This window comes from Sprattus sprattus, assembly GCF_963457725.1.
Source record: "Sprattus sprattus genome assembly, chromosome: 12".
Taxonomy (NCBI): Eukaryota; Metazoa; Chordata; class Actinopteri; order Clupeiformes; family Clupeidae; genus Sprattus; species Sprattus sprattus.
In genome coordinates, this window is record NC_137910.1 from 18,926,092 (window position 1) to 18,938,591 (window position 12,500).

Sequence of the window (12,500 nt, forward strand, 5' to 3'; positions counted from 1 at the left end):
ACACACACACACACACACTCACTAACACACACTGATACTCAGACACACATAATCATGCACACAAAATCATGCACACACACATATATACTCAGACACACACACATAGACACACAGACTCACGCTCATACACACACACAGATAAACATGGAAACACACACACACACACACACAGACTGTGGCTGTGTATGTTTGTGTGTTTCTGTGTATGTGTATGCATGACCATGCACATCTGAATGAATATGTTTATAGGTGTGTGTGTGTGTGTGTGTGTGTGGTCGTCGTGTGAGTATGTGAGTTGTTTAAGTTGGTATGACTTTGCCTGTGTGTGTGTGTGTGTTTGTGAGCTTGTGTGTGTGTGTGTGTGTGTGTGTGTGTGTGTGTGTGTGTGTGTGTGTGTGTGTGTGTGTGTGTGTGTGAGAGTGATGGAGATTCAAGGCTAGACTTTTGGCCATTAGGCAGAAACTAGTGAACCAAGATACATTGACGGGTTAATAATGGAGAACCTTGGTAAAAAATAATTTGATAGACCTTGCTCTGTGCTTGGAGACCTCACAATCAACACTTTTCTGGGTGTGTGTATGCGTGTTTTTTTGCACGTGTCTTTCTCTATGATGTCCGTAGTGTCACAGTTATTAATATATATACAGTATATATATTAATATATATATATATATACACACACACACACACGTTCAATAATCACATACACTATATACATGAATGAAGTATTTTAGATGCAAAAAAGAAAGAAAACTAATATAGACATACAAATGGTATCACAATGTGTATTAAACTGGTTGATAAAAACTAATTAAAAACAAATACAATACAAAATATAAAAAAATAAAATTGATTGTCAGTAGCCCCCTCTGCTGTCTGATTAGCTGGTGAGCAGATCCATCTTTCTTCCAGTGAAGTCCGCCTCAGTGTAGCCCTCAAGACAAGAGCGCCTGAAGACAGGGTGTGTGTAGATCAGACGAGTAACTACTCTACACGTCGTCATTCTGTGCCATTGTGGCTGTGTGAAGCTGCTGATGCCTTAAAGCTGTTTTCACCCTACACACACACACACACACACACACACACACACACACACACAGGGTATTGAAAAAGAAAAACACACATGCACCACACAATTGCTTGGTGGATACAAGTGGGAAGAATGTAAGCTATGAACCACAACAGGCCTTCAATGAGGTATCACTCCCAGCTGAGACAATGGGTCTCAACCAGGCCTAGAGTCACACACTACACACACACATGCATGCACACACACACACACACACACACACACACACACACACACACACACACACACACACACACACACACATGCTGCATTGACTGGTTCGGTAATTTAAAGAATGGCAGGGTGACTGGCAGAAATGCAACGAAAGGAGTGTAGGGATGGAATGTATCCATTTGTTCTGTTTTCTTTTTTACTTCCTTCTTTTCTTTCGTTTCATCTCATCTTCCCTTCTTTCTTCCCTGAGAGCACTGAGAGCTATTCTGTTCAGGCAGGACGTGGAGACCAAAGGGTTATTGTTATTACAGTGCATGAAATGCCCTGTATTGTTATTCCTAGGCTTCTTCTTCTTCTTCTTCTTCTTCTTCTTCTTCTTATTCTTGTTACCTTTTTCTGCGATTAATTCAGCCCGAAACGCTTAACATAGAAACTTCATTCAAACTTTGTCGCGTAGGTCTGGTAAAGGACACATTATGCTATGTATTTTTTACTTTTCTAAACTTTATACTTTTTAAGATATTAAATAAAAACGAATCAGAATTTTCCCATTGACTTACATTGGGCCATTATGACATCATAATAGGGTCTTTAAACTGGCTTGCACCTGTGCTTCACTGACACCTGCGCCAAATCCAAGGAACCTCTTCTCTGTCCCTCTCAATTTAACTGTATAGGAACATTAAGACACCTTCCATTCTCTACTTATTACAGTGCATGAAATGCCCTGTATTGTTATTCCTAGGCTTCTTCTTCTTCTTCTTCTTCTTCTTCTTCTTCTTATTCTTCTCACCTTTTTCTGCGATTAATTCAGCCCGAACCGCTTAACGTAGAAACTTCATTCAAACGTTGTCGCGTAGGTCTTGTAAAGGACACTTATGCTATGTATTTTTCACTTTTCTAAACTTTATACTTTTTAAGATATTAAATAAAAACAAATCTAAATTTTCCCATTGACTTACATTGGGCCATTATGACATCATAATAGGGTCTTTAAACTGGCTTGCACCTGTGCTTCACTGACACCTGTGCCAAATCAAAGGAACCTCTTCTCTGTCCCTCTCAATTTAACTGTAACTAGGAACATTAAGACACCTTCCATTCTCTACTTTTTTTTCTCTCCATCTCTCCATCTTTCTCTCTATCCCTCTCAGTCTACTTTCTCTCACACTCAATCTCTCTTCTTCACTCCATTTTTATCTCCTTTTTTCAATATTTTCACTCTCTTTTTCTCTTTCACTCTTGTTCACTCTTCTTTCCTTCTTCCACTCTTCTTTCCTTCTTCCACTTTTCTTTCCTTCTTTCACTTTTCTTTCCTTTCTTCACTCTCCTTTCCTTCTTCCACTCTTCTATCCTTCTTCCACTCTTCTTTCCTTTCTTCACTCTCCTTTCTTATTTCCTTCTTTCATTCTTCTTTCCTTTCTTCTTTCCTTTCTTCTTTCCTTCTTCAACTATTATTTGCTTCTTTCACTCTTCTTTCCTTTCTTCACTCTTCTTTCTTTTCTTCTTCCACTCTTCTTTCCTTTCTTCACTCTTCTTTCTTTTCTTCTTTCCTTCTTTCACTCTTCTTTCCTTCATCCTCTCTTCTCTCCTTTCTTCACTCTTCTTTCCTTCTTCCACTCTTCTTTCCTTTCTTCTTTCCTTCTTTCACTCTTCTTTCTTTTCTTCTTCCTTTCCTAACTTTTGCATTTCATGCACTGGTATTTCCTTCAGGAAATGCATTTTCTAGTTTTTCTCTCCATCTCTCCATCTATCTCTCTATCCCTCTCAGTCTACTTTCTGTCACACTCAATCTCTCTTCTTCACTCCATTTTTATCTCCTTTTTTCAATATTTTCACTCATTTTCTCTTTCACTCTTGTTCACTCTTCTTTCCTTCTTCCACTCTTCTTTCCTTTCTTCTTTCCTTCCACTTTTCTTTCCTTCTTTCACTTTTCTTTCCTTTCTTCACTCTCCTTTCTTCTTTCCTTCTTTCACTCTTCTTTCCTTTCTTCTTTCCTTCTTCAACTATTATTTCCTTCTTTCACTCTTCTTTCCTTTCTTCACTCTTCTTTCTTTTCTTCTTCCACTCTTCTTTCCTTTCTTCACTCTTCTTTCTTTTCTTCTTTCCTTCTTTCACTCTTCTTTCCTTCTTCCTCTCTTCTCTCCTTTCTTCACTCTTCTTTCCTTTCTTCTTCCCTTCTTCCACTCTTCTTTCCTTTCTTCTTTCCTTCTTTCATTCTTCTTTCTTTTCTTCTTCCTTTCCTAACTTTTGCATTTCATGCACTGGTATTTCCTTCAGGAAATGCATTTTCTAGTTTTGTATTGTTATATTTTGAATATTATATTATATTGTTCAGTAGATGTAATGGTGTTTATTGCGTGTTTCATTAATGTCACAAGTTGACATTAGAACCAAGTTGGCCCAAATAATGGCAATTGCAGGTGTGTGTGTGTGTAAGTGTTAGTGTGTGTGTGTGTGTGTGTGTGTGTGTGTGTGTGTGTGTGTGTTTGTGTGTGTGTGTGTGTGTGTGTGTGTGTGTGTGTGTGTGTGTGTGTGTGTGTGTGTGTGTGTGTGTGTGTGTGTGTGTGTGTGTGTGTGTGTGTGTGTGTGTGTGTGTGTGTGTGTGTGTGTGTGTGTTTAATTGTTTGTTTATATTTGTGCGTTATATGTGTGTGGAGTCAGACCAGATTTTCTGACAGGCATCCTCCCTGGCCGCCTAAAAGAGGACCCTGAGCTGTAGTTAATGCCAGTGAAAGTGAGGGATGTGGATGTGCGGCTGGCGGTCAGTGAGGCGATGCAAACCAGGGGGTGTTCAATTGCGGATGTGTTGCTTGCCTTTGTTCCCTCAGCTAGTTAAAGCCCACTTTCTGGACAGGGATTACCAGCATGCATCTGTCATAGGTGGCTCAGACGCATGGCCCAAGCCTCATCGGTCAACTCACACACTCACTCACACACACACACACACACACACACACACACACACACACACACACACACACTCACACAGTCTCACACACACACACACACACACCCTCAAGCTCTCATGCACAGCTGCTCAATGTCACAGATGCCTATTCGTGCATACTGTATACACACATATATGGGGACACCCTCTCTTTCTCTCTCTCACACACACATATGTCCACACACACCATAAAGAAATACTCAACACACCTGAACATCCACCGATACACACGCATGCACACTTAACACAGACAAATACACACACAGATACACACACACACAAACATTTCAGTAAGTGCTTTTGCTTTATGCTTGTATTTCACTCATGTCCCATTTGTATTCTCTTTCCTTTTCCTTTCTTCATATTTTATTCCTCAAACCATTTATCTTTCTCCTTCGCAGTCCTTTTCCTCAGTTTCTCTCAGTCACTCAGTTCTTTAGCTCCTCTTTGCCTACACACACACACACACACACACATACACACACAAACACACACACACACACACACACACACACACACACACACACACACACACACACACACACACACACACACACACACACACACACAAACACACACATAGGCACACAGTGAATGAGAGCTTGATTGTGAGGAGAGTGCTATTGGAGAATGAAGTGCTGGTTTATCAGTGCTCGGTGTCTGAAGCCTTCCCACCTGACCTTGAATTGCAAACTGAAAATCAATTGAAATTTTTCCATTAAGTCTGATTGATAAATGACTGTGCCTGCCTCAGGTGAGCAGCTGAAGGGCGAATGTGCTTCACCTTTATTGCATACGTACACACACACACACACACACACACACACACACTCATAAGGCACACAAACACTTAAAGGTCTACGCACACACACACACACACACACACACACACACACACACACACACTTACAGATATACACACACTGGCACTCATAAAGTTATTAGAAAGTGCAGACTCACACAAAATCTCTCTTACACAAACACACAAACACTCACCCACGCACAGAAACATACACACCAAGAGACTCAGTAGCACACAAATGGCCAAAACATGCACACTCTCTCTTGTAAAGGAGGCCCCTTTTCATCAGTTAAATTTGTGCACGTTTTATACCTTAACAGAGAGACACACATATCTGAGTCCATTGACCTAGGGTGCTGTGGTACAGTGTGGAGCTTTGCGTTTCATCTATACTGTAAATATATGTCACACTGTGTGTTTGTTTGTGTGTGTGTGCGATTCCTTGCATGTGGATGTGTGTCAGGGAGCAAATGTGTGTGTGTGTGTGGGTGGGAGAGAGAGATTCCTTGCATGTGGATGTGTGTCAGAGAGCAAGTGTGTGTGTGTGTGTGTGGGAGAGAGAGATTCCTTGCATGTGGATGTGTGTCAGAGAGCAAGTGTGTGTGTGTGTACAGCTCAGGGCAATACTGACCTCTCCCCCAGTAAGATCCAAGATCCCAATGATGAGATTAAAGTGTTCACGTGTGATTGAGTATTGTGTGTGTGAGAGAGAGAGAGAGAGAGAGAGTAGAGAGAAAGACAGAGTGATGAACTCTTCTTCATGACACACATATGTTGCGAGGGAGAAATGCTGCATTGGTGTGTGTGTGTGTGTGTGTGTGGGTGTAGGGGGATCAATCTCCACAGAAACCCTCTTTGATCTGGGATTGTCTCACGCTTCGGCTATCTGTTTGCGTCCATACCGTGGATAAGATTTACCCACTGCTCTCAGCCAGAGTAGAGAGAGAGAGAGAGAGAGAGATCCTAATTGAATTACCTTAAAACTGCAGAAGAAAGAGTCTATTAATAGGCGCGCTGACATCAATCCCAGCGTGGCTGATTATTGGGGGGGCGTGTAGCGATGCGGCTGCACTGGATTCAGGTTAAAAGCCTTCTGATCGATTGGCTCGCTCGCGGCCTGCTTTGCATGAGTTGCTTTTCAGGCATCTATCCGTCCATATCATCTGTGCAATCAGGCTAGCGATGCAGGGAGGGGGGAGAGAGAGAGGGATAGAGAGAGAAAGAGGAGGGGGAGAGAGAGAGAGGTGGGGGGAGACAGGGATAGAGAGGGAGAGACAGAGGAGGAGGAAGAGAGGGAGATAGAGGGGGGGTAGACCTTATTTCATAATGAAGTTTAGTTTCTTGTAAAGCTTCAGCTTTAGTCTTGTTTTTGTTGTTGTTGTTGTTGTTGTTGTTGTCACTCCAAAGTCTCTACATGGATAAACATGTTCCCACAGGCTGTCAGACAGGATCATTGGATATCATGGACAGCACTACAGGCCTGTTCCATTCTGCTCTCTGAGCAAGCCTCTGACTTTAACCAGTTAGAAACTCAAAGCATCTGAAAGACAGGGATTGGTCCTCCTCAACATCAGTCCAACAGTAGAACACAGGTGATGAGTCTGAGCAGCACAAGAAGAGGGAGGGTAGAGGGGTAGAGATTAAGTGTTTGTTTTCGAAATGTTCACTTTCGTCATGATGATTTCTCTTCTTTTGCCTTGTCTATTTGGTGCCTTTAACGCTGTCTCAAATCGTAAGGAAAAAGAGCTGCATTGACACGGTAAAATTTGTTTCACAAACGACAAGGATCAATAAGCCAATCAATCAATAGTATATAGACAGTGTTGCTTTTTGTTGCCGCCCTCTCTTTGTCAATATTGCTCTCCCATACCCTCTCTCTAGTATTTCAGCTTTATTCCGTTCGATTTGATGTAAATTCAAAGAAGTTTTATTGTTATAACTTATAACCATATTAATTAATAGCAATGTTAAAGCCCTAGCAAAATTGGTGATTTTTATCTATTCCATCAATAAAAATGAAAAAATCACAATGTAATAAAGCCTCAATTTTCTTACTCACACCCACTCCCTCTTACCAGTTTTCTCTCTAACTCTCTCTCTCTCCATAACACACACACATACATACACACACACACACACACACACACACACTATTAGCTGTCTTTAACAAGCCTCTGCGCCTTAACCAGGTTTGCATGTAGCCATCTCACTCTAAACCCGGCTAATTATATGTTAGCCCTTCATCCAGTCAGGCCAGCCAGAGCCCTAGTCATTACATGCTAATGGCCAAGCCTTATTATCGACCTCGGGGAAGGGTGCTGCTGCTGTGTGTGTGTGTGTGTCTGTGGGTGTGTGTGGGTGTGAGGGAGCTGCCCCTTGCCTTCGCCTTAAACCAGATTAATTATATGCGGCCGCATGGCACGGCTAGCCAGGGCCAATTGGTGTGGTCATGAAAGAGTGTGTGTGCTCTTGATACGGTGTGAGGAGTGATCATTTAAGAGTGTGTGTGCTTTTGATACGATGTGAGGAGTGATCATGAAAGAGTGTGTGTGCTTTCGGTGTGAGTCGTGCCTGGGCTGGTTTGTTGTTGTTGTTGTTGTTGGTGTTTGTGGACGATGAAACTCATGCAAAGGTCTCAGGGTTTGTTGAGAATGTGTGCACTATGTGCTTTAGGGGTGAGTGTTTCGGCAGGTGTTGTTTTTAAATCCCAGAGTCACATCTTAAAAGGCTTTTGGTGTTGGTTTGGTGCGCGCGCGCGCGTGTGTGTGTGTGTGTGTGTGTGTGTGTGTGTGTGTGTGTGTGTGTGTGTGTGTGTGTGTGTGTGTGTGTGTGTGTGTGTGTGTGTGTGTGTGTGTGTGTGTGTGTGTGTGTGTGTGTGTGTGTGTGTGTGTGTGTGTGTGTGAGTTTAAATCTCAGACGGATGACTTTTATTCGATGTGAGTTCTTGTGTTTGTCACTGAAGGACAGTGAAGGGAAAGTGTTAACTAAGGCTCCCCTCACTATACACCATTCTGTAGGTCATATTGCTGTTTAGTACAAACTCTGTACTGTAGACACATCCACCTCTTTTTCCCTGTGATTATAGATGTGTGTTGTGTGTGTGTGTGTGTGTGTGTATCGTGTAGGGAGGCTCTTGTGCATGATTGACTGTGTAGCATTGTTTTTGGGAGTGTGGATATAATTGCAGGCCTGCATCTCTGATTGGTTTCAAGCCGTGTGTGTGTGTGCACTGATGTCGGAGTGAGAATGTGATTGTGGGCACAGGCCATACTGGCTAATAAGGTGTTTCAAGTGTGTGTGTGTGTGTGTGTGTGTGTGTGTGTGTGTGTGTGTGTGTGTGTGTGTGTGTGTGTGTGTGTGTGTGTGTGTGTGTGTGTGTGTGTGCTGTACTTGTCATTGTCCCTAACCCCCCTGATCAGACGTGCGCAGCGTGATCGAGAGGAATCGACGAGCGGGACTCTTCACCTGCACTGACGTCTCCAGCCGGTAAGATTTGTTTCCGTGGCAACAGTTGCCATCCCGTCCTGTTCGCAAACCCTTGTCAACCTTTCACCTTTCCAACCCAAATGCCGCAGGGGATTGTGGGAGAGAGATGTCTGCCCTACCCAGCAGAGGGGTTGCTTTGAGGACACACACACACACACACACTCGGCTGATGAGAGCGGTGACAGTGAGATCGCCGTGGCGATGCATTTGCGTCAGCCTCATCCATTAGATGCTGTAATCTCAGTTTGACGGGTCACAGGGCTGCTTCTGGGGAAAGTGTGTGTGTGTGTGTGTCTGTGGGTGTGTGTGTGTGTGTGTGTGTGTGTGTGTGTGTGTGTGTGTGTGTGTGTCTGCATCTGTGTGTGTGTGTGTGTGTGTGTGTGTGTGTGTGTGAGTGTGAGGATCCAGTGGAAGTGTCAAGCCCAAATCTTCCCCAATCGCCAAATGGCATGAGAACAGGCGTCAGAGAGAACTGGCTCAGCTGCATTACGCCTCGTCGCCATTTGCCTCGGAAGATCACCATCAATCACTGATCAAGCTACAAAACTCTTCACACCATCCCCGTTCCAAATCACTAACTATTTTCCTAGAACACAGGAAAAGAGAATGTTGGATTCTGTGTAAATGTGTGTGAGATTGTGTGTGTGTGTGTGTGTGTCTGTGTGTGTGTGTGTGTGTGGGGAGTTGGTGTGTGAGATTATGTGTGTGATAATTTGGGGGTCTCTAGAGGTACCGAAGACATAGTGGCCCCTGACCCATGTCGTCATGACAACAAAGGGTGTTAGCCTGATTGAGGCGTATCAGTGTGTGTGCAGGCAAAGTGACGGAGCTTTGATTGAAGGGCCTCATTCGCAAGACACACACACAGGTACACACACACACACACATACTGTTACACACACAATTACCCATATTCTCACACACTAATACACACACAAACACCCTCAGACAAGCACATACATGCAGACAGATGCACACAAACACACACACACACACTCACAGACATTCTATACACTCTGTGCTCGCTCCTTTGACACACATGCAAAATGAACACTCGCAGTTAAAGATAGATGCATGGAACAGGCAGAATTACCTCTCAAAAGTCATTTAGCTTTTCAGCGATCTAAATACTGCCCCCCCCCCCCCCCCCCCCCCTTCACGCCTTTACACACTATTTCCTGCCTTACCCCCCGCACCTCCCTTTTGTCTATTTCCACTGGGATGAGGAAGAGAAAGAGGAAAACGTATAATTAGGCTTGCATTACTTTGATTGTTTTCTTTACAGATTAAGGCCCCTGTCAGAACACACGGTTTGAGAGGGGTTGAGGTCATGCGCAATTGGATGGGGAGGGTGTGTTTGTGTGTGTGTGTGTGTGTGTGTGTGTGTGTGTGTGTGTGTGTGTGTGTGTGTGTATGTGTATGTGTGTGTGAGGTGTGGGGGGCACTCGCTTTCTCAAGTCAGCGGATAATAGCCTGTAGCTCCCCTGCTGAGCACTAAGATTGTATTTCCACAAGACATAATTTTTGTTTACCGAGTGTTAATAATGGCTAATTAATAATCAGATGCGATGGCCTGGAACCCATCTCCCAGCTCTTAAGACAAGGAGGAGAAAGAGAGGGAGAGAGAGAGAGAGCGACAGACAGAGAGGGAGAGAGAACTACACAATGACGGATGGAGAGAAATACAATGAAGTGGAGGTAGAGAATGTGTATTTTATCAACCTTAGCTGACTGTGGCCCTCCAAGAAGGGTTGACCTTAGAAAGCAGGATGGAGAGAGAAAGGAAGTGAGAGAGAGAGAGAGATTGATGAGCGAGATTGATGAGAGGGGGTGGAGGTGTGTGGAATGAGATGGGCCTCCCGTGGTGATGTTCAGGAAGATCTTCAGCCGCCAACAATTACCGAACATTTAGCCGAGGAGGCGGTGGCAGTGGCAATGAATGCGTTGTCGTGGCGATGGGCTCGCTGTGTGCACCCAGCGGGGACCAGGACGTCCGTCTGAATCGCCACCGACCCGCTCATTTAGCCTGCCGCCCTGACACTGCCACGCCTGAGAGATGACCGGAGCACTGACCGCCACTAAGTCAGACTTTCAGTCACCTCAAGCGTGTACACACACACACACACACACACACACACACATATGCACATATACACACACACACATGTGCGCGCGTAAACACACACACACACACACACACACACACACACACACACACACACACACATATGCACATATACACACGCACACACGCACACACACACACACACACACACACACACACACGAACACACAGAAATATACACACACACAGACACTCACACACACACACACACACACACGCACACACATATACACTCACACACATACACACACACACACACACACACACACACAGAGACACTACTGGAGTGCAGCAGGTACCCATCCATACTGTCCCCCTCAGACAAACACCTTATTAGCTGATATTTACAGAATGTGAAATGCAGGCTCTTTCTCTCTCTCACTCACACACACACACACACACACACACACACACACACACTGTCTGTTTCTAACAGTGTCTTTTGTTTGCAGGGTGGTACGATGGGACAGTGAGAGTGATGTGTCTGCGCTGGAGAGCTGCTTCGATGTGGTGATGTGTGCTGACTGGTAAGCTTACCTTCACCTTTCACCTCTCACCTTTGAGCTCTGACCCCTGCCTCGTCACGTCTGCAGCCACTGGAAGAAAAGTAGGGAGTCACGGTGCTATTGTTCCCCCCCAGCACAGAGGATGGTTATCAGATGGTTCCTGTCTGCTGGGGCCCTGCTGGCCGCCTTACTTCCCCTTCAACAGGCTTCTCCCTCCCCTCTTTTTTTCCTCTCTTTCTTTTTTTTTCTTTCCTTCACCCCTTCTTTTTTTAGAAATTGCCTTTTTCATGCTTGGTGTCCCAGCAAATGGATGACTTAGGCAAATTGCAAATAATTACGCCTGGGCGCAGGCAGACAGACACTGAGAGAGAGAGAGAGGGAAAGAGAGAGAGAGAGGAAGAGAGAGAGAGAGAGAGAGAGAGAGAGAGAGAGTGAAAAAGTCACACCAGGCAAACATGTAGTTCAGGTAAGCAGCAGGACAGAGAGTGAGAGAGAGAGAGAGAGAGAGAGAGAGAGAGAGAGAGAGATGAAGGTGTACCAGGTAAACATGCATTTAATTTAGGCAGCAAGTTAGAGAAAGAAAAGGGGGGGGGGGCGTAATTATCTGTCCTCAATCCACAGTGTAACACCACAAGTTGTCCATGCAGCATATAGTCATGTCTGTTATAGTGAGTCTTTACACCTCTTTTGTCTATCCTTCCTTTTCTTCCTTACACACATGTGTGTTAGTGTGTGTGTGTGTGCGTGTGTGTGTGTGTGTGTGTGTGAGAGTGTGTTAGTGTGTTTGTGTGTGTGTGTAGTGGAGGGCCTGAATACATGCCTCTGAAGATTTGGGTGGTAGGTAGTAGGCTCTGTATGTATGTGTGTGTGTGTGTGTGTGTGTGTGTGTGTGTGTGTGTGTGTGTGTGTGTGTGTGTGTGTGTGTGTGTGTATTTGTGCTTGTGTGCGTATGTGTCTGTCATGATCCCTGTGTGTATGGTGATGAGAGTGATGCGTAGAGCGTGACATTATTCTAATGGCAGGGAAATGGTGGGTAATGCGCAGGTGAAAGGAACAGAGATGCAGGAAGAGAGGCATTTGTGCAGGTAATAGGGGGTACTTTATGCTCTTCTGTGTGTGCGTGTGTGTGTGTGTGTGTGTGCGTGTGTGTGTGCGTGTGTGTGTGCGTGCGTGCGTGCGTGCGTGCGTGCGTGCGTGCGTGCGTGCGTGCGTGCGTGCGAGAGAGAGAGAGAGAGAGACGGAGGGAGTCTGGTTTGTGTCGGTGTGTGAGAAAAACTAAAAGAGAGAGAGAATGTTGTAGTGTGTATGTGTGTATGGGGCGACTGTGTATGTGTGGTTGTTAATACATTTCAGTGAACATGAATGTGTGTGTGTGTTGGAATAAGTAT

General features: G+C 44.5%; 1 protein-coding gene across 2 annotated transcripts in view; it reads left to right on the top strand.

Moving 5' to 3' along the window:
• The window catches only part of camkmt (calmodulin-lysine N-methyltransferase), a 118,363-nt gene that overhangs the window by 87,063 nt on the left and 18,800 nt on the right, over positions 1-12,500 (top strand). For both annotated transcript variants that reach the window (XM_080848685.1, XM_080848686.1), the window contains exons 7-8: positions 8,415-8,481; positions 11,059-11,133. In XM_080848685.1, coding sequence (XP_080704811.1) covers positions 8,415-8,481; positions 11,059-11,133 — 142 coding nt within the window. The remainder of the gene's footprint in view (positions 1-8,414; positions 8,482-11,058; positions 11,134-12,500) is intronic.